At 36.3% G+C, this 26805-nt stretch overlaps 1 protein-coding gene across 1 annotated transcript in view; it reads left to right on the forward strand.

Moving 5' to 3' along the window:
* LOC145995341 (uncharacterized) overlaps nt 1–26805 on the forward strand; it is a 71724-nt gene that overhangs the window by 22511 nt on the left and 22408 nt on the right. Inside the window, exons 2-4 of the mRNA XM_083131954.1 lie at nt 8849–9245; nt 13317–13363; nt 24017–24098. Of these exons, the coding sequence (XP_082988080.1) occupies nt 8849–9245; nt 13317–13363; nt 24017–24098 (526 nt within the window). The remainder of the gene's footprint in view (nt 1–8848; nt 9246–13316; nt 13364–24016; nt 24099–26805) is intronic.

Raw genomic sequence — 26805 nt, forward strand, 5'->3', positions numbered from 1 at the left:
CCCCACCAATTTTCGGGCTTGGTAAAAATTTACACTTATTTTAGCATTCTTGGACATGATTGCAAAGTAATAAAGAGTAATATTTGTGATTTCTCAAATGTCACAGTTATGTAGCAAATAATCCTGGTCGCTATTTCTATGGGATGGAAAACTTTTCGATTCTGCCACCTCCCAAAGTGAAGCTCCAAGTTTGATTTCGACCCTCCAAAATTAGATCCCAAGTTACGGTCATGTTTGTAGAGATCCTGTGTATTATTTCATAAATAGGTACGTTTTATTAATTTTGATGAGCATAATGTGCATAAGGCAAAGATCTGAAAAATGAAATCAAATTCCTTCGTGTTGTATCGTAAATACAATACTGAAAGAATTAAGAACTATAAGGGTATCAAACAGAATTTGACAACGAATGCAGCAATATGTGCTATCCCTATCCACCAAACTTCAAACTGATAGACTTTTAAGTATCGAATGCCAAATTCATTTTTTCTAGAAGTGCATTATTTCGATGCGGTTATTTTTATTCTTCAAATTTCTTTATACTACATATCTTCCTGCGCCCTTCACATTTGACATTATTCATGCCAGGCAGGGACCAGGGGGCTGAGCCCCCTGGAACTGCCGTCAGCCCCCTTGACATTAGGTAACACTATTTTGTAGTTTGCAGTGAATAATGAAAATGTAGACAGCCCATATTATTTTGCTCACAACTTTGGTGAAGGTTAAATTCACATAACATGAACAGCAGCTATTATATTCTTTATCTGTACCTTCGCTGCTACTGTTGCGACCTCACTTTAGACAAAAATCAGTGACTTTGATGCCATCATGCAAATTCCCTCCGCATCTGCGTCAAAGCTCAACAGATCCCAAGTTTTGAGGACGAAGAGGAGTTTCCTTGCTTCGGGCGGAGGTGGAATGTACTGTAGGCACTGTGATTGAATATTGTGCATTGTTTTCTTGTGTGATATAAATATCTGTATCATCGAAAGTAGTATGGAGTGTGTAGTGAGGGATGATTTCAGTAGCAGTCAATTAACGCTTCAAGCGATGTTTTTTTTTAAATATATAGAAAAATGTAGTTTTTGTATATTTCTAAATTTTATGTAACTGAATACCCCCCCCCCCACACACACACATAATTTGCCTTCATTTCACACTGTTAAACTTTTAAAAAATGGACTTGGTTTACAAAGCCCCGCCTGATAACCTGTGAACCCCCCTCCCCCCGGAGATCAATTCTGGCTACGGGCCAGTTGTCATTCCAATTTCCGCATCTAAGTCCTTTCTCGCCCATCGAGTTTCGAACTTCATCCACCAAAGGGCCTCTCCGATGGCGCAGTGGTAGCGTCGTCGCCTTGTAATCAAGGGATCCCGGGTTCGATACCCGGTAGAGGCACATGGCACAGTGGTTCGGATCCCACTTTAAACCGTAGGTCCAGTCCCGATTAGCCTTACTGTGCATAAAGTGGACTTAAAACACCAACTCAAACTCTTTCATCCACCAAATTTTTGGTCGTCTTCTTTCTTGGTGCAGTCCAGTCTGAAATTTTCTTTAGAAGTCTGTCTTATGGCATCCTTTTCACACGCCCGAACCATTTGAACTGTATATATTTAACAAAATTCATGAATGAATGCTTCTAGTTCAACTTCTGTTTAATCACATTATTTTTTACTTTTTTTTCCTTCAAATTCTTGCTGAGTAATTACAAGTATCAATCTGTTGAACACAATTTTGATTCCGACTCCTTTGTAAATTGCCAAACGTGCTCCGCACTTTATTGTAATTTGTGCTATCGAAATGAAAATATATTATTTCTTTTTAGATACTCAATCTGTGAATCGTCAGCAGAAATCGTCCTTCTGTTATTATTGGTCGTACCTGCCACGTCTCATGCTACGTAACTACACATTCTCAGCCAAATGTGTAGGTATACAGGGACTTTTTTCCTTCGCTTTGTTCTGTGACACCATTTTATGACCACCCTGTACAAAGTTCAACAAAACATGATTGGAATAGATCTCGATAAAACTTTTCCTGTCATTTATTTCCTGCCACCACTAGCTATGCTTTCATGAATGTACCATTCAACTAACAGCAATAACAGGCCATTTCTTCCTTCCATAATAATAACGTGAAGCGAAAACGCACACTTTTGAAAAAAAACAACTTATAAAACAAATGTATCTGCTTTGAAAAACAAGGGTGTGCCTTTCGTAATGTTGCTCGTTTCCGCTGACTCTTAGGAAATCCTGCTACAGAGAATTGTCCTTTTGAAATCACGCACTGGGAGTACTCTGCACTCACTTACATCCCGTTACGAGCTACCAGCATTGTTAAGTTGATGAGCGTTATGGATGAAACGTCTGCTGAAGCAATCTACATCCTCCTGAATCACCGTCACAAATTAGGGGTTCCTCTATTACAGAACGCTGAAAATATAAATCACAGTGTGCATACTTTGGCATTATTTCCCTGCTTACACTAATTACTACGATATATCCCAGCATGGGCGTGACTTGGGACCTAATTTTGAGGGGGCAGAATCAAACCTGGGGTTTAACTTTGGGGGAAGACACTCGAGAAAACAGCGTCCAGAAAAAAGACTGCAATGAAGTAAAATATCGAGATAACAGCGAAAAGAGTCTATTATTTTCAAAAAAATATTACTAGTGGATAAAATAGTATGCTAAACGCACTTCTTTATGCGCGAGATAACGCGAATTTGGGTTCTCACACAATTTGTAGTGTTTCTGGGCAATTTTGTAGTTTTTACGCGTTTACAGAGGAAAATACCGCAAATATTTGTCTGGCAACAGTCTGCTTTGTGCAGTCATCTGAAGTTGAACCAAGCCGCACTTCTCCCTCGCGATTTTCAAGGACAAAGGGGAAATTTTACGTACGTATACAACGGGCACCATTGCTTATTTTGTTATGTAGTTATAACAAGGGAACGTGCCTAGGAATCAAAATATTTTTCTTATATGTAAATGCAGAATGTTGCGGTAGTAGCTTTTCTAGAGAAAAGTAGAATTTCTTAGAGTAGCCTGATTTCTGAGGATTATGAATTGAATTCATTGACCTCCGCAGAATTTTTGCATGGAGGGGCAAGAAATATTTTTTTCGGGGGGGGGGGAGCAAAAAGGCATATTTTTCCCCATAATAATGATACTCCCTCAAAAAACACAGCTTCAGTCTGAAATTACCATGTTCCTTCAACACCCTTATAATACGTAATTAACACAAATTACTGTGACTGAAATGAAATTATGTGTGAAATACAATGCTTTTCACGGTCGAGTCGTCCGTTGAGCGCCGGCTACAGCGCCGGGCAGTGAGAGCGCGTATGCCAGCATTTAGATCCACAGCTTTACGCTGACTTTGGCACTAGACGTGTCAGTGTCTCAGTACCCAGATAGCTCGTGTCCAGTTTGCACGTGTTTGTGAAGTATTAAAGTGTTAACAAGTGTTTTAGTTTGCGTATTATTGGTGCTTTCAGCAGACTAATAATGCAACGCTATACGTACAATTTAAAACAACGAATTTATATGTACGATTCATACGTCATTACAAATTCTTGTAGGGACGTTAGAAGGCGTTTGCAGCAGAATTCCCAGATGTTCCTGTTCCACACAGAAACACCGTTCGAAAACTTGTAAACAAATTTTGGGACGGGGGTATGTTCTTGATAAGAGGGGAAGGGTAAAATAGCGCGTGCTTACTGAGGAGAAACTAGACGACGATGGATCACAATTGGGACATACTCCTCAAAAATTCCTCCGACGCCTTGTACAAGAAACAGACTTTATCATAACGTATGTGTGGCAAGCTACCAAGCTTTTAAACCTGAAGTCATGCATTAGAAGAATTGAAAGAAAATATCAGAGAAGGAATTGAAGCAATCTCGGAAGAGGAACTGATACGTGTTAGGGAAATTTCCTAAAAAGATGCCGTAAATGTGTGGATGCAGGAGGACAACACCTCTTGCAATGTAATTGAACGAGCCTATTTCATTACATAGCTAACATTTCCAGTTACGCGGATGTTGCATCCAGTTTGCCGGCAGACGCGTTCTCACTGCCCGGTGCGCAGGCCGCCACTCCACGAACGACTTGACCGTGAAAAACACTGTATATACTTTTTAGGAAACATTCATTTTCCATGGGAGGCCGTGCACCCGCCCCCGCCCCCGCTCCCTTGCCCCCCCCCCTTTCCGTACGTCCTTGATTGAATTGTTTATAACCTGTAAACTAGTGCAATTATTTTCTTTGCAAATAGAAGTTTTATACAGGCATTCTTGGAATACTGACTCATTTTGGGGCGGAAACGTTATACGTATGGCATATTCTTACCACTTGTTATTGTGTTCAGATGGAGTTTCTCTCTGGAGAACACGAAGCTGTTCTCAAAGAACTCGAAAATGTTTTCAGAAAGTGACACAGAAAACATTATCGTGTGCAAGTTTACTTCCGCTACTTCTTCTCCCAAATTAGCCCCTTAAGCGTAAATACCGAAATTTTGGAATTTCCAGAGAATCGAATCCGGGAAAGCTACGCAGGAACTCTAGTTTCTATGAAAAGTGACTGTAAATCTAAAGTAAAATTTTACAGTCCGTTGTCCAATCTCATAGTAGTGAAAGGGCGAAATGTTGTGATTCTCTTTAAAATCCATTTTACGCTCAGATAGGATTATCAGGACAGAACTTACAGGTTATAGTAGAATCCTAATCACTGTGTAATATTGGCTTTTCTAACGTTGGAAGCGGCCACGGCGCCCACCCAGCGTCGAATGACATGGGTACCTGGGGGAAACTCTGGGGGGTAAAGGCGGTCAGGGGCGTGATGCTGATCACATCACCCCCATTCACGACCGGATCAATAAAGTGTGGGGCGTTACCCCCACACCCCCTATACGCCTTCATGGCGTGGTGCTAAGCACTTTTTTCACTTTTTGCTAGTTTGTTTCGCTTTAAGACCACTTTATGCACAGATAGTCTAATCGGGCCAGGACCTACAGTTTAAAGTGCAATCCAAACCACTACTTGCCTTCACCAGGGATAGAAGCCAGGTCCTCTTGATTACAAGGTGATGATGTTACCACTACACCATTAGGGAGGGCCAGGTAATATAATGTAACAGTGAGCAAGTAACACTTTGAATTTCGTTCTATCAAAACGAGGAAACAAATATAAAGATCTGAAAATCACCCTTAAGATTTTCAATTTGAAGACTGCCAAAACAATTACACTGGTCAACAAGATTTTGCTTATCATTGTTTTGTGATGAATTCTTATAGATTTCGACCCACTAAACACGAATCCGGCAACGATTTTGTAGAAATATCAACATTTTGAAAGATATTAGCATGTTTTGTTCTCTCGCACTGCTGCCTTAGCCACAGCAATATGGGTGTATTTACTCTTACAGTCGCTAGATGGAAGCACAGTTGCTGTTGATTTTAACTCGTATAAAGGTTCGAAACTCCCCCGTCGTTTCTACCCCGTCTGTGTGGTTTATCTAATTTTTTTGTGTGTTTTTTTTTATCGGTGCGTAGTAAATTTGAAGAGTACAAGCGCTCACCTGAATTCCTACTTTGGCCTTGTGGTTGTGTGTTTCAAGGTTGTTTCTTCGCCACCATGTCTACTACTTCAGTCTGGGTGTGTGTTAACAGGCATGCCATTTGCGATTCTGCGAGTGTGGAGGGAACCAACAAATCATCATGATGATTGTTACTTTTGCATGATCGACCTGCCACATTTCAAGAGAGGGAAGAACAGGCATTGGCAAAACAATTTGTGACAGCATTAGATAGTGACTCAGTTGCTCTACAGTACATAAAAAAATTTCCTAATCTGTCAGAGGCAAAAATTGTGGGTGGCATTTTTACAGGACCACAGATTTGTTTCATGCTAAATAATAATGAACTTAAACAAAATATGACCGAGCTGGAAAGAAATGCTTGGAAGGCCTTTCACAACTTGGTGAAGGGATTTCTTGTCCACAACAGAAATGAAACTCTTGACGATCAAGTTAAGACACTAATTGATACATATAGAGCACTGGGCTGTAGAATGTCTGCTTCATTCGTATCTGATTTATTTTGGGAGAGATAAGCGAAGAACAGGGCAAACACTTTCAAAAGGAATTCAATTCATGGAAGGCAGATACCAGGGAAGATGGGACTGTGCCATGATGGGTCATTACATTTGGGGATTAGTTCGTGATGAAGGGGAAGGGAGTGTTTCCCAAAAAAGACAACGAACAACAAATATTCCCTCTTGAGCATGTTGTCACAGAAGATGAACTAAATTAAGGGACTGATGTGTAATATTAATGTATTCTGTTCATTTCATTGTATTGCTTTAGCTATTTTTCATTGTTATACTGTTCATTATATATGTAATTTACTGGGTACTGACTATACTGTGTTCGTAATTCTATGTTTGTAATTCTATGTTTTTCTACATAATACATATGACATATAGGCTACACGTTGTACTTTCAATAAGAAATAATAAACGACCCATATTATCCGAAAAACTGATATTACAGCAAAACCAATGTCATATGTGTTCAGTGGGTCCAAATTATGAAAATAAGACTAAAAAATATACATAAGCAGAAAGTTCATGAAAATTTGTAGACCAGTGTTATATTTTTAAGACATAGTTATGCAGTCCTAAAACAAAAAGTGCTGAGCAGTATTCATCCTAAAGTGTTGTCGTACGTTTGCACAAATGTGTGTGTTAAATCGGCTAATACTGAATAATAATTGTTCTTACTATTGTTGGTACATGTAATGAATGGGGTTTAAGACAAGTCCAATGCTTTAATTCATGTGGGTTCAGATGCTCCACACAACCATCCATCCTCAATATCAAGGAAAAACAACAATTAGTAAATTGCTAACTAAAATTTGTAACCTACCATTATAGTTACACAGCCTTGACCTTGTCTTGGCTGTCACCACTGAGGTGAAGCAGTCTCAGCTGTTGGTTTTGGAATATTTGTAGTCTTCTTCCTGCTTCCACAACTAATGACGCACATACACATATATAATATAATGTCTCCATCTCCATGATTCAACACTGGACATTTTGAAAATAATAGAATAGCACACGTATGATTTTCAAATTATTTGCACAGCAACTTACGACAGAATTGTAGTTCCATAGCAACAGTATTTTTATTCAACAATTCATTCATTCAGTTAGCTTGGAAAATATCAACATTGTTTTGCTTGGAAAGTTCGGGGGCGCCCACAAGGGAGTTTCATGACACGCTTCTGTCATGGGATTTTTTTTTGGGGGGGGGGCAAAATTTTATACCAATTCTATATATTTTCACTCAAAAATGGGGGGATCGTTTCGTTTGATTGCCTTGTTACTGATTTTTAGTTATGGTTATTATGTACAGTTTTCTTACCTGCCTGTGGGTGGTCGTGGCGATAGGGTTGGAATGAAACATCACCTCTTATGCCTTTAGAATTGGTTTCCAAAGGGAAGGGGGGGGGTCGTGTTGTTCGCAGTAATACAAAGTTAGTCAAGGAGACAAATTGCTAAGAATTAGCTACAGTACACTAACAATGGCAGTGGGCCTGAGCAGTTTTGTATGTTTCATGTTAGCAAACATGAAAGTGAGCCTACAGTACCTGAATTGAATTGTTGAATTGTTGTTTTAAGTCCACTTTATGCACAGTAAGGCTAAGAAAAACTCAATATGCTGACCAAGGCAGAAATTTATTTTAATATAAAACATAAACTAAACATAACGTTTCAACCTTCTAGTTTCAACATTACGTTTAGTTTATGTTTTATAATAAAATAAATTTCTGCCTTGGTCAGCATATTGAGTTTTTCATATCATGGAAACAAGGCTTAATGGTGTTATAGAAAGGCTAATCAGGACTGGACCTACAGTTTAAAGTGGGACCTGAATCACTATGTTCCTCCACCGGGTATCGAACCTGGGATCCCTTGACTTGATTACAATACCTAAAGTAAACATATATTGCTTAAAGATATCTATATTATATTGTTCCACAAATTTTGTCTAACAAAAATAATGTGAGTAAATAATTCGGCATAAAGGGGACGGGGCGAATGATCTACCTTTTTTTGGAAGGGATTGCATCATAGCCCTTGTGGGGATGGGCACCCATGGCTCTATTTAACTATTGATTTTAAAAATTACAGACAAGAAACAGTGATACATACCCCTTTACTCACCATGTCAAAATTGAGCAACCGGCTACTGCCCAAGAGGAAAGAAGAAAGTGTTCCTTCCCTATTTCTTTCTCTTTACCCCCCCCCCCCCAACACACACAGAGTCAGATAGAAAAAGGGAGGAGACTCATCTGGGATCTAGTGAAACTGATGGGGGCAGAGTTCTCTATATGGATGCGACAGTGTGATGAAAAATAAAATCTTGGTCAGGTGTATGTAATTTTAAGTGTTTGGAAAGTTACTTTTTAAAGCTAAATGGGTTATGTTATTTGGTTCAATTAGATAAGAAATGCCTTGTTCTAATGAATTATTCATTTTTAGCATGATATTTCCTTCTCTTTAATGTTGTAATTGTAGATGGTCATCTAAGCTCTTTTATATACATTAAGAGTATCTGATTAACTGTAATGCACAATAATATGGTAGAATATTCTGGTTCTATCTAAATATATATTTTAAATTAAACTTCTTCACACCAATGTCGTCACTCCATATAATGCAGGTTCAAAAATAAAACTCAAGCAGTATCCAGTATATTACTGCTGGCAGCAAGTTCTTGTGACTGTCAATTATACTCTAGTTTACTTTTGATGCTTCATTATATTTATGTTTTCAAATTTCAGCCACTACCAAAGGCAATGCCTGAGCATATGATGCCTAATGATGATGAAGATAAGTTTGAAGATATGATTGACGAAAAGCCATCATCAGCTGAAATGTCAGTAGAAGAACCAAATGGAAGTATGATGGGTGAAGAAATGTCAAAAGAAGACATGGACAACAATATGTCTAAAGAAAACATGAACAGTAAGGAAAATTCAAGCATGGAGGAGAAAGAAATGGATATGTCTCAAACTACAGAAAAAATGAATACAGAGCAGGATTTTGACTCGAGTACCATGATGGAAAATATGACAGAAACAAATAACATGTCAATGGATTCTGCTGAATCTACAATAAATGAAAAATTCATGGAAGGAATGGAACAGAAAGCACAAGACAATGTTACTGCTGATGACAGTAAGTTTGAACAGAATCATAGAATTTACCACTTTATCATATTTATAATTTATTTATCAAAACTCTAGTTTAAATAAGTACACTAGGTTACTACAAGAATATAAATACACAAATGTAGAAATATTTTTCATAAATGTATACAAAATCATATTCACACTCTAATCATCACATTTATTTGAATTTCTTCTCATTGTAAGTAGTTTTTATTATCGTTCTTTCCTAAAAAGAAGGTAAAGTTAACCCCTGTGCATTGCACTGTGCCTTAAAGGCACATAGGGGTTGTGGGGTTAGAGCTTAACATATTCTCAATCTCTGCCAGAGATAATATGCAATTCTGACCCTGACAGTAAGTTATGAACTAATGTGATTATTGTTCACAAAATATTATGAATATACAAATTTGGCATGAGCCAATGTCCAAGTAGAATTGTAATTGTGGTGCAACGTTTGTAAATAGATGGTAAATCAGGTTGTAAGGAGAACAGAGAAGTTACGGACTTGAAGAAAATAGCCGGAATCTGGGTTGTGGAAGAACACTATGCAAAAGATTGGAAAAATTAATTTGGGGTGAATGGAAAAGGAGAAACATTGAGGCATGACTTTCTCCTAGTCATTGCCAACAACTTTTCAAAGTTTATTTGAAGTTCATTTTATGCTCAGATAGGATAAATTGGGGACTTAACCTACAATTTAACCCCTTAAGCGGGGAGCCCGAGTTGTGCTCGGGCATTTGAATTTGGCGGCTTTTTGGATCCAGTCAATGTTCCCGTAGCGGGGAATTATTTTCTTTAAATGGATATACAGTAGTACATACTTAGATACATTTCGTTTTGTACAGTTTTGTATAGTTTGCTTGCATGTTTGTGTGTTCATTCACCTTTCTCTCATTTACAAGACGTGTAATGTTATAATGTTGTCCAGAGTCATGTGCCCTCTGTAACAGGGGCGGACTGGGGGCTCGCTGAACTGGGGTCTTAGATTCAACATACGATTTACTATAAATTATGTGTGCAGTAGTTTCAATTCCCTTTTAGATTTAAGTTACACACACACACTCTCACCCTCTCTCACTCTCTCTCTCTCTCCTCGACAATGTAGTGAGAAAGTTTAAATTATGTGTGCAGTAGTTTCAGTTCTCATTTAGGTTTAAATTACACACACACACACACCCTCCCCTCCACACACACACTCTCACTCTCTCTCTCTCTCTCTCTCTCTCTCTCTCTCTCTCCCCTTCACAATGTAGTGAGAAAGTTTACTTTAAATTATGTGTGCAGTAGTTTCAATTCCCATTTAGGTTTAAGTTACACACACACACTCTCACTCACTCTCTCTCTCTCTCTCTTTCTCTATCTCTCTCTCACTCTCTCTCTCTTTCTCTATCTCTCTCTCACTCTCACTCTCTCTCTCTCCTTGACAATGTAGTGAGACAGTTTACTTTAAATTATGTGTGCAGTAGTTTCAATTTCCATTTAGGTTTAAGTTACACTCTCTCTCTCTCTCTCTCTCTCTCTCTCTATCTAAAAAACAACTGCGCATCAGATTCCGCATAGTGTACACAACAATTTTCGAGAACAATTCGCGTGACCCGATCTGAAGTTGGAATAAACTTTCCTGCCCGAACCTAGCTCGGGCAACCTGTTTAACGTTACACATTGCAACCCCGAACACAGCTCGGGTTACCCACTTGTAACTCAATTGATAAAATCGAAACACCCACTTAAGGGGTTAAAGTGGGCAAAGTGCTCTTATCAGGGAGGGCCTAATATCCCCTAGTCCATTAGTCAAGTGGAAAGTGAAGATTGTCCAAAATTAATTGATAGCTAGGATGCATTTCCAATATAAACTTTTACATTCTTTTCTTTTAACTTTTAAACTGCAGGCCAAATGTGGTTGTTCTTACAGTAGGGAATATAAATTACATTTAAAGTATTAACTAGGATGGTTTATGTAGTGCAATACTGATTAGTCCCTCATTATCAACATTCTGCTAGAAGAGAAGAAAAGGGACTTCTCTAACATATTTTACTTCAAGAAAGCTGGGTCTTGATAGAAATAAGTGTCACTATCTAACTCTCAGGGCATGTTAGCAAGAAAGACATCATTCAACTTGACAATTCTGTTTATTAGGAAGAAGTATATTCTAAATTTTTCTTCACTCCCACCAGTGGCATCTGGTAGTCTGGTTCTACTCTCAGCCTAGCATCCAGAAGAAGTCATCAATTTCAATTACTCACACCCATTTTTGTGTATGTAATTATGCTAAATATATTGACAACTCAAGTTATGACCACCTTTCACTGATAATGAAATAATGGCAGAGTTGTATTTCATGAAAAATTTTGAAAATATGATTTTTTTATAAATTTGAAATCTCTCGGTGATTTTTCCATCGATCACGAAAAGTGTGATGTTATCAGCTTGTAGATAATTCAGCATTCGATAACCTGACAAAATCACTGAAAAGATAGAAATACCAATCTACAATATCAATATTATTGTTGATTTACAAAATTTTAGCAAAAACTTGCTCCCTTGCCCTGCTGGTTATAGTGAGCAAGGAGAACAATAACATGGACATACACCAAACAAACAAGCCGATCCAATTGGACAGAAAAATAAACGATTTTCACTCTTCTTGAGCAGCTACATAAAATCCTATAGTCTTATTTTGTAGAGCAGAAGGAGAGCTATAAAATGGTATAATATAATCATTGCAGCCACAATAGTTCCCAAGATAATGTAGCAAAACCTGCGAGGAAAATCACAAACTTCAAAAAAACCTACTCGGCAGAACTACAGTTCTCTATGCCATCTGCATGCATTATATACAAAAGGTGCATAAAAAGAAAGCATCTTTGTACCATTTTGAAAACATTTGCAAAACCTTTTTTTCCTTTCCTGACCATAATTTTGTACCTTAAAATCCTCTCCCTACTTATGACCAACTGACTGTACCAATAAAAATCAAGAGAATAACAAATATAAAAAAATACATCCCTTGATTAAGTAACCACACTTTCTCCTTGCCTTTCTTATTTTATTTTCATTGCTTGCTGTAAGACAACTAAACTTTAGTTTATATGCTTTCAATATGTGTTGCATCAAATTTTGTGTATATTGAGTTTAAGCCTCCACACAAAGGATCACAATGGTGTTGTATCCTCTGCAACAATAAAATGTATGACAGAAAATCGGTAGAAGGTTGGGGTCACAAGCAAGTAAATTTTCATTATCTGTTTATAAAGTCTACTGTAATACACATCACCAATATATTTCCAGGAAAGGGACGTTTGCAGATTTTGTTGGATTTTACCACTATGACTACGTGCCAACAAATTTCAAGTCATAATGGTTTGAACCAGTGGTGAGTGAGGCTTGCATCAAAGTATTATATTTACAGTTTATGTTAAATGAAAATAAAAATCAGCTAATAGCCGAGTGCTGAAATGAGCATCTCTCGTTTGAAATTAATCAAGGCATATTTGAGAATGCTCCCCCAGGGTGGTACTTAAAGGGGAGGGCTGATTGGGGAATTCCCCTCTGGTTTCTGCATCCCTTCTGCGAACCATTACTGGTATCATTCCCATAATCCATAATTACAAGGCAACAACGTTGCTAACGACAGCCCTGAAATGGAGTTACTGTTCACAGCCAGAACTATCACCACAACTATCATATTTGATATAAATGACAGAAATTTGAAACTGCAAGCCTCACTTCTCTCAATGGAAATCATTGTTATCAAAATGATAAAAATTAATGGTTTTATTTTAATTTGTAGTTTGTATAGTCAATAGGGTGGGTCAGAAAAATGGAGTTCACTTCGTCAAGTTCTCATAGTGCATGAAAGTTACATTATTGCAAGTAGTAACACAGGGGAAAACAAATAAAAACTTGCATAATATCTTCGTTTACACATTAAGGTTAAATTTTGAAAATTTTGCCAAATATATTCAATTTTCCTCGCTTATATATTTCATAAATTTAATTATGTGAACTTCATTTCTTCGACCCACCTTAATAAAGTATTTGCACTTTTGCAATATCTCTAATGCATTCATATTTCAGGTTCAATGCCAGAAAAGAGTATGATGGAACAGATGAAAGCAGATAAGGTATTGTTTGTTATTATTAATATATATGTACTGTACATAAAGACAGAAACTCTCATACATACCTATGAAATTATTCCTTTGAATTTTTTCAGAGATTAATAAATAATTCACAAAAAGCAATGTACAAGTAGATAACTGATTTAATAGCTGATGTGGGTCATCAAGACATAAATGTTTACTAAACAATTCACTTGTGTGAAAATGTGTGTATCTATTGTACTTTTAAGAACAATTTTAAGTTACAATGATGATAAAAACAGTAACCTTTTTCAAATAGTTTTTTAGTCATAGTTTACACAAGAAATGAATTTTTAATTTTATATGCATGAACAATGATGGCAACAGAAAAAAACTAGTGGAGAGACAGGCAGGATGAACAAGAGAGATGGGGGGGGGGCAGGGACAGGGGGGCTAGAGGGGGCTGAAGCCTCCCCAAAAGAGGTCTCAGTCCCCTCTATCCCCCCTAGATTTTTATAGTACGGTAGATGCATTTAGACTGAAAACTTAAAAAGTAGAAGTTTACATTTTCCATTGAAAACTTCCATTGGAGCAAGTACAAGTACAATTTCTAGTTTAATTAGATCGCAAGGTTATTTTATTACGATGTACTGTAAAATCAAGGAGAGGAGGGCAGATGCAGATATGTGTGCACAGCAGTGACCACTGATCATTTGATACTAAGTAATTGGCCAATCATGAGTCCCCAAACTTGCTACGTAATCTGCTGGTTGCCTGCCGTAGGTGGACATATTCAGTGGCTGTGATTTTGTTCTTGGATTGTTGGCATATACAGCTAATTGTCATTAACAGTTATATTGGCCTCTAGAAATAGCAGTGGCGGTCTCTTCATGGAACAGAGAGAACAGGCTGTTCCCTTCTACTTATCGCCCTTTTGAGCTATTAAAAGTATCTATATTAACATAATAAGTACACTTCTTTGTCCTGAAATCAACGTTTCCACAAGTAACGCTGAAGAAAATCTTTCACCGTGGCTGGACGTTTGTTTTCTTCACCTACCCTCACAGCCTCAGGCCTCATTGTTCCCCCACTCTACTGCCTGATGTCGAGTATTTCCGACCATGCGCGAAGGTAAACGATCCCCAAGGTCCCATGGAAGCTGACCATCCTAGCTGTTCCCTCCGACTCCAAGATATATAGCGGATTCACTTTTCCTCGAGTTTTTGCTATGTGCTGAAGTTTAATTGCATCATAGTGATACTTTTGGGTGTAGTAAGTCTATAATTTCCTAATCTTGTTACGAACTTGCGTCTGACATTCAAAACGAACTGCAAAAATCATCTACAGTCTAAGCGCCTGCTAAATGCTTTAACTTACCTTGGCTAAATGCTGCGAAATAGCTTCCAAGGGAACAGCTCCAGTCCACCTCTTCTACCAGCTCCAAGACCAAGTTTCAACGCATGCAGCGGCAGGACAAGAAAGCGAATGTTGTGAGTGTTGCATGATTGACTGGCTGGAGATGAAAGCTTTTAGTTCATTGAACTTTGCAGAAAAGAGAGCAAGCCAACACCTATCCTAACTGATAGAAGTTAAGAAAAAGATAAAGGATTTAAGTCTAGTTGGAGATAGATTGTGTTTTGTCTTTGTTGAATGTATTTCATGTAGTTTTTATAACATGAAGTTATAAGTTAAATAAATGTTGTTTTGTTGGTTAACGTTTTGCCTAATTGAGAATCATTACAATTAGCGACGAGGATAAAAATGGAACGAAGGTAACAAGAATAATGTGTATAAGAAGATTAGTCTTATTATGAATAAGAAGCTATGAATAATGGAGGTTAGTAATCACATACAGTTTTTTGAACAGTTCGATGTGGAACGTGGCAATATTCAAACATACATTGAAAGGTTTGACCAATCTGTTTGGCAAATAATATTGCAGCAGATAAAAGTGTTTGTACATTATTCCGTAGCTGGCGGAAGAGTGTACGATATACTAAGCGATTTAGTGGCACCAGCAAAAGTTACACAAAAGTCATATGAAGATTTATGTTATTTATTGCTAACCCATTTCAGGCCTAAAAGAAATGTCATACCTGAAAGGTATAAGTTTCATTTGTTGAGACAAGAGGAAGGGCAAACGTTATCTGAATTTGTAATATGTTTGAAGCATCAAGCAGCTAATTGTTAATTTGGTATGTTGAAATGATGAGAGACCAATTAGTTTTTGGCATACGTGATGAAGTAACAAGAAAGAAATTACTATCTGAACCAGAGCTTGATTTTGTAAAAGCAGTATCTTTATCATCAACCATGGAAATGGTAGAGCAAAATGTGAGGTTGTTTTATCAAAAAGATAAGACTGTATTTAGTAATGTACATCATGTCCATAAAGATAGAACAGTTAATCAGCAAAGTAAGAAAGTGGCTTTTAAATGTTCAAGGTGTAATAACGTTCATAATAAATGCAAATGTCCAACTTGGAATGTACATTGTTTTAAATGTGGATTAAAAGGTCATTTTCAGCAGTGCTGTAGGAATAAAAATAGAAATGTTATTAAAAATGAATCTGCAACTAGGGTTAAATCAGATGTTGATACATCTATGAAAAGTTTATTATTAAACGTTGTACATGTGGAAGCTGATCAACCAGTGTACGTTAATAAGAAAAGTAAGTTAGACAAAGTGAAGCATAATAATAATTCAAGTGATCCTTCGCATGAGAATAGAGTACATAAAAATCAATTATTTATACAGAAATCGGAGGTTGAAGTGAATAGCTCTAAAAGTGAAGCTGATAATTGTTTAGTTAGGTTGATGTGCAACTAAAAAGAGGTCCAATCCGAAGTACGGTGAGTCACATAATTATTCGGACAGATAAGATTTCTGAATATTTACTGACGTAGTCGTGATATAATACGATGATAAATGTTTAATATTTATTTAACAAACAAAACACAATATAAGCACACTGTTAATTATCTTCAATTATGTTTAATATAATATATTAGTAAAATATTTTCATTAAACAAAACAAACATTTTTTTGTGGGTTAAACAAAATTATTCGGACACATGGAAGGAGAAACAGGAAAACACGCTTGAAAGCAACGAACAGAAATGTCAGTATCTGGTAGGCATCCCTTTCATTTTTAACACCTCGGATAAACGATTTGGCATACTTTCTACCAATTTTCTGGTGTACACTGGCGATATGTTGGCCCATTCATGTTGAAGTCTCTCCTTGAGGTCTGCCTTGGAGGTTTTAGGTGTTTCCTCACTTTTTTTTGCAACTTACACCAGAGGTGCTCAATGACGTTCAAGTCTGGAGACTGCGGTGGAGAATGGAGCACTTTTGGGCAGTTGTACAATAACCATTCTTGTACTACGCGGGAAGTGTGCTTCGGGTCATTATCTTGATAAAACATAAAGTTACAAAGAATGCCCGTCATTTCAGCACTAGTCTTTAGATTTGACTTCAGAATGTCAAGGTAACGGTACCTGTCCATTGTCTGTTCGATGAAAGCCAATTTACCAACGCCTTGGGCCGACATGCAACCCCAAACCGTTACGTGACCACCCCCGTGCTTCACTGTTGATTGCAAATTTTCCCCTCGAAGCTCCTCACTTGGTTTATGCCACACTTTTAACCTCCCATCTGACTCACAAATATTGAATTTACTCTCGTCAGTGAAAATTACCCCATTCCACCATGTCTGATCCTTTCCTAAGTGTTCCTTTGCGATCACCAGTCTTTTTGTCCTGTTTGGCTTACTTACAAATGGCTTTCTCCTGGCTACACGGCCATGATAGTTTGCCCTTCTGAGCACTCTTTGTATAGTTTCAGGATGACTATGCTTTCCACACTCCTCAGCTACCTCAGCACACACCATTTGAGCACTCATCTTTGGGTTTTTTTTTAAATTTTCCTCACGATTACTGTCTCTTCTCTGGGGGAAAAAATTCTTGGTCTCCCTGTATGACCGTGGAACTCGATCCTGTCTTCATCTTTAAATCGCTTAATAATATCTGCAACTGTACTTTTTTTCATTTTCAACATTGAGGCAATTGCACGGTAAGTTTTACCCTTAGCGTGGTGCCATATCACTAACCGACGTTGTTCAAATGAACTTTCCTTTCCTCTTCGCCCCATTTCTACATAGAAAATGTTCTTATATCACAACTTTGTTAAACAAAACGCGATCGTAATTGCTATAGAAACCTACAGGAAACCAGAGTTAATATATATGAACAGAGTATCAATCAATCCGTAAATTGAAATTGTCACTGTATCGCAAATTTACGTTAACATTTAATATGTGTCCGAATAATTTTGTGGCACTATTTTTGCAACGGTAGGGATTCATCCTTCGTTATATTGTTGCTGATGTTCGTTTTTTAACTTTTTATTGTCCAATTTTGTGCTAAACATGATAGTTTTTAAATGAAAATCAACTTCAACGCTGTACACAGATTTCACTCCCTTCCCGCTCTTAAACGTTAGAAATTTACTGTGTGTCCGAATAATTATGTGACTCACTGTAGATACTGGGGCAGCAGTATCTGTTTGGGAATTCCATAAAACGAATTCCAGTTATAAAGAGTGTTCTCACTTTAAGGAATGCAGATGGAAGACCATTACCAATAGTAGGGAGAGTTATGCTGGATGTGCAATTAGAAAATCGAGGATTAAAAATGCCCTTGTACATTTCCCGAAATAAATTAAAGACACCTATTTTAGGAAGGACCTGGTTGGATGAATTATGGCCAAATTGGAAATCTTAGTTTCAAGTAAGGATTTCTACTTGTTTGTTAACAGTATCTAAGCAACTAACTTTTTATAATCAGAAAGTTGAATACTTAATAAATAAGTACAAAGAAGTTTTTTCTGGTAATATTTGTAAGCCTATTAAGCAATTTAAAGCTACAATACCAATCAAGGATGGAGCAGTTCCAATATTCAAAAAGGCATACGATGTTTCATACAGTTTACAACCAAAAAGTAAAGGCTGAATTGGATAATTTAGTTCAATTGGGAGTTTTGTCACCCATTCAGTATTCTGATTGGGGTACACCTTTGGTGGTAGTAAAGAAAAATAATGGTGATGTACGGCTGTGTTCTGATTTTAAGGTAACCGTCAATAAAGTGGTAGAAAAAGTAACTTATCCTTTGCCACGAGTGGATGATTTACTTAATTTTTTAGTGAATGCAGACACGTATGTAGTGTTGGACCTGACTACGCATATCTTCAACTATTACTCGACGAGAGTGCTAAAAAGTTGTTGATTCTCAATACTAAATGGGGATTGTTCACTTATAACAGGTTGCCAATGGGTTTAAGCTGCAGTGCACCGATTTTCCAAAGAACAATGGATCAAGTACTGTTAGATTATACATTTGCCAAATGCTACCTGGATGATTTGATTAAAACAGGCCATGGAGAAGAAGAATGTTTCAGTAACACAAAACTAGTTTTGGATAGATTGACATATTACAATATAAAAGTTAATCTCGATAAATGTCAGTTCTTCAAAAAAGAGGTAGATTATTTAGGGTTCAGGATATCTAGTAATGGTTATCAACCTTTAATCAAGAATAAGACAGCAATACTGAATTGTCCAGAGCCAACAAGCGTTAAAGAGATGAAGTCATATTTAGGAATGATTTCATTTTATTATAAAAGCATGCCAAAGTTCACTATGAAGATAACACATCTTTATGAATTGCTAAAGAAAGGAGCAGTGTGGTCGTGGACAGATCGACATAAAGCGGAATTTCTTGAATCCAAAGAAGCATTAGGAAAAGCTGAGATATTAACTCCATTCAATCCAGATCAAGATATTGTACTGATAGTAGATGGAAGTGGTGTAGGAGTTGGGGTTCAATTGTGTAATAACATTCAGGGCGAATTGAGAACAATTGCCTGCACTTCGGCGACACTAGCGCCTTCAGAGAGAAATTACAGCCAATTTGAAAGGGAAGCGTTAGCTTTAGTGACGTGCATAAAGAAATTTCATAAATATCTTTATGGAAAACATTTCATAGTTTATAGTGATTCTTTACCTGTAAAATATATTTTTGGCGAGACAGCAGCAATTCCATCGTTAGCATGTTCACGTTTACAGAGATGGGCCTTGTTGTTATCACAATACTCATACACAATTGTTTACACAAAATGTGTTGATGTAGCAGATTTTTTATCGAGATTGCCAACAGAGGAAGACACAGGTGATGCTGAGGAATCTTTAAATTATATTGACACCTTCGAAATGGAACCTCTATTGTTAGATAACATAGTAAAGAAGATGAAAGAAAATGACATTTTACAAAAAGTTGTACAATGGGTTGATGTTGGGTGGCCTAATGCACTTCCAAAAGAATTTCAAAATACTGTGGTCTTACATTATTACAGAAGGAAGAATGAAATAACAATGAATAAAGGATGTCTTATGTTATAATAATTCTGAAAGAATGCAGAGAAACAGTGTTGAAGCTGTTACATGCAGAACATGTGGGTACACCTAAAATGAAAATGATGGCTAGAGAGTTTTACTGGTGGCCTTTAATAGATCAAGATCTTGACAAAGTGGGAAATCAATGTCTAGAATGCAATAGTTTTCAAAGAGGTGCCTCCAGAAACAAATATGTCGGATGGAAACAAACAGAGATTCCTTTTCAGAGAATACCTATTGATTTTTTTCTAATACGGAGGAAGGAAATTTTTACTATTCATTGATAGTTGCTCTAGATGGACAGAAATATGGCAGGTGCAATGGAGAAGAAACTATAGAATGTTTAAACAGAAATTTCCAGATATTTGGTTATCCTTCTGTTATTGTGTCAGATAATGGACCGCCTTTCAGGAGTAATCAATTTGAGAAATTTTGTGAAAAACATGAAATAAGATTGATACATTCACCACTTTGGAATCCGGAAAGTAATGTTTTACCGGAAAGGTGGGTGCAGACTGTTAAAGGCTTATTAAGAAAAAAAATATTTTCAAAGTAGAAATGAGGGACATAGAATTGACTGGAAAAAAATGATAAATATTATTTTATACTATCTAAGATTTTCGAAGTGGCAACGATTAGGAATGTCTCCAGCAGAAAGAGTTATGAGTTATCAGCCGAGAAGTGTATTCAACTTACCAAATTGCCAAATAGATGAAAAGATAGACAATAATAAATATGAGGCAGAATCTTGGATGCCTAGATCAGGAGAGATAGTTTGGATAAAAAAAATTTCCATCCTTAGTGCCTAAATTTATAAAAGCTCAGGTGATTAAGAGGGTAGGAGCAAGGCTTTTACAAGTGAAACTTAGAAATGGATTGACAAAAAGAATGCACAGACATCAAGTGGGAAAGCTTAAGAACAACTATAAAGGTCAGAGATTGGAGGTTGAGAAGAAAGAAAAGGAGATGAATGATTTTTGGACGTTTCCAAGGTATAAGGCAGCACCAGGAAATGGGGACCCAGAGGCAGTTGTAAACACACAAACGAGGAACATAGAGAACAGAGAATTTCGAAGATCCTCTAGATAAAAGAAAGAACCAGATAGACTACAACTTACCTTTGGTAACAAGACCTATGAATGATTTTTTTTGTTACAGGGGGAGAATTGATAGAAGTTAAGAAAATGATAAGGAATTAAGAAGATATACTCTGAACAAGTCTAGTTGGAGATAGATTGTGTTTTGTCTTTGTTGAATGTATTTCATGTATTTTTTATAACATGAAGTTATAAAATAAATGTTGTTTTGTTGGTTAACATTTTGACTAATTGAAGATCATTACACTAACTGAATTAAAAACTAAAACTAAATTGTACACAAAACATTTTCAAAGGAGTTACTACAACTCTTTAAAATGATTAACTGGATATTCTTCCAGTGGAAAAGTATTTTGTTGTCCTTGTTCCTTCCTGAGAAGGGAGTCTAGAACAGTTCGAGTTTCGTCACATTAACAACTTCTACAAATCTAGCGGATGTCATGAAAAAACTCAGCCATCTGTATGCCATTATTACATTGAGAACGTTTGAATTACAAGAATACTCAATTCTATGAAAAAAACATCAACTTAATCTATGAATAAAGAGATGAAACAGGTTTTGACAAAACATTATTTTTTTCTCTGATCACTCATGTATTGCTTTTATTAAATTTTTCTTTGTTGCACACCAACAATTTTGTTATTAATGTTTCCTGTACATTATATCATATTTGCTTTAAAATTATTGTTGTTATATAATTTTAACGTACCTCATGTATGTCACTTCTGACAATTTGTAGCATATATATTTATTTGATTCTTTTCAAGAAGGATTGAATTTTACTTGGTCTACTGTATTATATTGACACCCATGGGGGGGGAGGGGGGGGGCAAGTGCAGGTGACCTGTTTCCCTGCCTGATTTAGCACTGCACGCCACTGATAAATCGTATCACTATATTTCGGAATAGGTCTAACAGGTGTGACAAATGAATTTTTATAAGTAGGACGACATTCAAAATCTAAAGGACAGTGATGCTTCTTATTAGTTCCTCATTCGAATGAGTGTTAACAATGTTCTTCAGGGTTGGCATGTCTAAAAAAAGGTAAAGGTAAAGTGCTCCCCTGTGCATAGCACCACGCCATGAAGGCGTATAGGGGATGTGGGGGTAACGCCCCACACTTTCTTGATCCGGTCGTGAGTGGGGGTGATGTGATCAGCATCACGCCCCTGATCGCCTTTACCCCCCCCCCCCCCCCCAGGGTTTGCCCCAGGTACCCATGTTATTCGATGCTGGGTGGGCGTTAGAAAAGTTCCCAGATTTGAACCGGCCGGGGATCGAACCCGGTCTAAAACAAAAGTGATTTAAACAACTTGTTTTAAACGTTTAAAACACATGGCTTTGTTTTTTCACAAATGTTTAAAAAGTTTAAAACAAAAGTGTTTTAAACATGTTTTTTTCAGACTTGTTTAAAAAACATTTTGATACTTGATGTTTGATGGTTTGTGGCTTATTTGCATGTTGTGTAACTATGCATTTTCATTCAATGTGTGCCATTCTGTTTACTGTGTATAGAAATCTGTTCAGTGGTGAAAATGTATATTGAATTAACAAAGAAGCATATCGTGATGAATACCCTTGAATCACATTTAAAACATCTGGCTATGTTTTCTTTACAGGTGTTTAAAATATTTTTAAAATTGAATACTATATGAATGAAACAGTTTTTTTTCCTCACCTAACACACTGCAAAATGTGCACATTGTTGTAAATGTCAATATTGAGTTGCATTCACGATAAAATGTCACATTACCCCCCCCCCCCCAAAAAACAAAAAAAAACAAAAAAAACAGAGCTACCACGTGGACTCAGTTGGGCCTGGCAACTGTGGATTAGTCAGTTCTCAAACTGCCTACATAAAAGATTTAAGACTAACATAAATGTGTATTTTTAAGAAGTTAGTCAAGTGTTTACTTTATAACAGGAACACAGTCCATCCTTGGATGATTAACAGATACCTTATTAATCATTAGTCTTTGAAAATAAGTCTTCTTGGCATTATGATTTAAACGTTTTATTTGTTTAAAACATGTTTTTTTGTTCTTGTTTAAAACACCGTTTAAAACATTAAAAACATTTTTAAACTGTTCCGTTTTATGATCCGTTTCAAGTTCAATAGAACGTCTATTTTCATAATTTTTTTGGATAATAACCAAACGTTCTTGAAGCATGTATTTAGCCATGATGAATTGTCACAGTATACTAAACACAAATGACAACTAGTGACAGTTATAACATTTGAAGCATAGTTGCCAGTTCATTTCAAAATTATATAATTCTTATTGGAAAACCCTTTATAAAATTTCATAAATTGTAACTATTGAAACTTCATATTGTATAGCACTGGTATACAATATAGCATTTCACTTTGTTCCCATTTATTCAATAAACCTTTATCATGTTCTCTCAAATCTTTGGATTTTTTCTTTCAGAGAATATGGGAAATTATTTAAGAATTTGCACAACAAAGATTTATTAATGATAGAGTAGTGGTATTAAAAAACTGTATGCAGTTCTCTTCTAGCGTCAGTGTGATAATTTAAAAATATACAAAAAAAAATTGCAGAAGGAAAACATTTTTTGTTCATTTTCTCTTATTTTTTATGCCAATAAAACAATTTTCTATAAAATTATCAATGCATATCTGGGCCCTGAGCAACAAATTCATCAGTGTCTTTCATAGGTACTTTGCAACACTGCTACGAGGATGAACATTGCAAACTTGGAGTTTCAGGAGAAGTATTTAAGTATAATGAAAACGTAACAAAACAAAATTTTGATCCTACTCTGAAAACATCGCCAGTCTTGACTTGCAATGAAGCACAACTCATTCAGGAAATATGACAGTATAGAATGAAAGAGTTTGAAACATACAACCTTGAATTCACGTAACTATTATAAATGGTATCATTATTTTTTATGAGAATTTATATCTATAACAAACATATCATGATAAAAATGTGTGCTCCTCAATGCACATGCTCCTCACATTTAATAATTAGCATGTTTAGTTATTATATTAATGCTTTATCATTTAAATAAAATAGAAACTGCTTCAGATGAAACATAATAAAAATCGAAGTATGCTCTTTACCCATTAGATCTATACGTACATTGCTCCTAATATATGAAATATTTTCTTCAGACCATGCTCTGCCCTGAGAAACCAAACATTGTAAGAAATGCTATAATGGAATGCCAAAAGGAACTGAAGAGTAGTAAAACAGGTATGTATGATAATCAATATTATAGTCAAAGAATAATTCAGAATTTAAATTTAATGCACACCAGAACCTTGGACATTACTTTCAAAAATCATTTACAACAGGTTTCAATAATTATCACTATCAAACAAATGTAGCAAAAAGTAAAAGTGTAATTGACAATAACATCAAAGAGGCAATACTCTAAATGTGGTATCCAAATAACGTCATGCTTTTACACAGGTCCATAGCCAGGATTTATTTGAGAAGGGGTCAGACCCATAGACGGATTTTGTAAATTTTATATATATAATGGGGGAGAGAATATGTATAGAGAAATTTGCTCATTTCGATGCTACAAATCCTTGAAGAATATTTCTAGCCTATATGTGTAGGGTGACCAGACACATACATCCAAAAAAGAGGACAGGGGATGGCTAAAAAGGAAAACAAAGTCATAAAAAAGAGGACACCGCAAAAAAATGGCCACACATTTTGCATTATTCATAATTTAAACAAATTTGATCAATATAAAAAATCTTACCAACACTTTGGGTGTTCTTTGTGAGTGTCCCTTCATCAAAATCATCATATCATCGATCATCCTCATCTTCGTGATTAGCCAAAAGAGGCAGAAAAGCTAAGTAAAATAAGCCAAATCAATCAATGAATCAATTGAAAAGGAACTGCACAGAACACGTGTGTTTCAGAACTCTGGGACATGCTCAGAGGGTAAAGCAACATATTGGAATAATATGAATGACTCAAAATTGGGCAAAGTGATCGTGTAAAGCTCCCAGATGCTACGTGAGCATTGCTCGAATACTTAACATGACCCAAGTGACATGCCTTAAATGGTGATCATTATGTGTTCTCTGTGCAGCACATTTGCTATGTTCGATGCTATATTCTTTCCAAAAAAGGAGCACATTTACTGATTTCTAAAAAATCCGACCGGATGCCGGACAGACAACTAAAAAGGATAAAAGAGGATGTCTGGTCACTCTGTATGTGTGCAACCATGTGACAAATATTTGCAGTTGACACTGACATTTGTTTCTGTCCAAGAGCAAAAAATATAGTATGATACGAATGGACTACAGGAATCCTCCTGCAGATTGTAAATATTTCTTTCAAAACTTGCTATTTCTTTTAAAATGCAAACAAGTCAAATAGCCTACAATAAGCAACATATGTACCATACATGCCATGCTATATGAGGAATCACACCCATTTTAAAAAGCCAAAGTTCCTGACTTTCCCAGGTATAACGTTCTAGACTACTGTAGAATGATTAAACTTGCTAATAAATAAGATATATACTTCAACTTCACAAGTTAATCAAATTAATCAATCTTGCTGAACATTTTTGAAAATAAATTAAAAATAAAAATAAAATAAAATAACGTTTTCATAATAGTCCAGGGGCAGATGCCAATATTTCTATAGTTTGTGGGTTTTTGAATGAAGGGAATATATGACTACCGGTAATACGTTGCTAGTGTGGTACACAATGACGGACTACCAGGTGTTTTGCCCGCAATTGTGGCAGAAGGCCTGTGTAACGTCAGAAATCCAAGATGGCTACTGCTTCATGCACCAACTAAGAAAATCCATCATAACTCCTTTAATAGTGGTTTTGGAAAAACTTTTATAAATACATATTTTATTCAGAATTGAACAAGGAACAAAATGTATTCTTACAGTTTTTTTCATATCTCGCACTGTTATGGAGATATATCTAGTGAAACTATTTCATGGCCTTTTCTGCAAGGATTCTATGCATATTTTACACTTTACTTGACATTCTGGCATATAAAGGGGGAAAATTACTACCTGTGATATTTTGTTGATGCCTACTATTGTGGCGTATTGCCTGTGTGACATCATACATCCAAGATGGCTGCCTCTGCAGACATTAACAAACAAAAACAACCATATCTACTTAACTCCTTTAGGAGTAATTTTGACCATTTGTAAGTTTGTTGGGTTTTAACACGAAGGGAAGACATGTGTATGGAGGCATGCAATCATGTATTATAATGTGTCAGAAACCATACATAACGTCTGAAATCCAAGATGGCCACCTTGGAGGTTCTGCACATGATATATTGTTCATATCCTGATTTAGAGTTCGATTATCAGATTTTTCCAGAGGCATTTTCTGTTAATAATTAAAAAGTGAAAATATTATTATTATAATTTTTATAACTACAGTAATGTCCAAAAGTTAAGGATAACTAAGATATGAGAAATGTTTTATTAATAAAGTGACAGAACTGCATAAAACAGTGAAAATTAATAAAAAAGTTATATGGTATACAATAGAGTGGAGGCACATAGTGGTTTGGATCCCACTTTAAACTGTACGACCAGTCCCGATTAGCCTTACTGTGCACAAAGTGGACTTAAAAACACCAAATCAATCAATCAGTAGAGAAGAATGCATGAAATTAACAATCGTTTTATACTGCAAAGACATACATGCCAAAGAGAAAATAGAAGATACTTCCTTGACGAAAAGAAGAGGGTTGTATGGGGTGAAGTTACCCCTAACAGCTACACAACCTTGTAACGACGTAGCACGCTATTTACAAGGTGGTTCAAGAGTTCTACAGGCACAGGCAGCTGGTTCCATTTCCCATGAAGAGGAGTGCGGAGCTCCTGAAATGTCTTTGGTACAGGATCGCGAGATTACTCGTCTCCTTAAGACACTACAGGATTTACGTCT

Source organism: Lepisma saccharinum, chromosome 11, assembly GCF_977018435.1.
Source record: "Lepisma saccharinum chromosome 11, izLepSacc3.1, whole genome shotgun sequence".
Lineage (NCBI taxonomy): Eukaryota > Metazoa > Arthropoda > Insecta > Zygentoma > Lepismatidae > Lepisma > Lepisma saccharinum.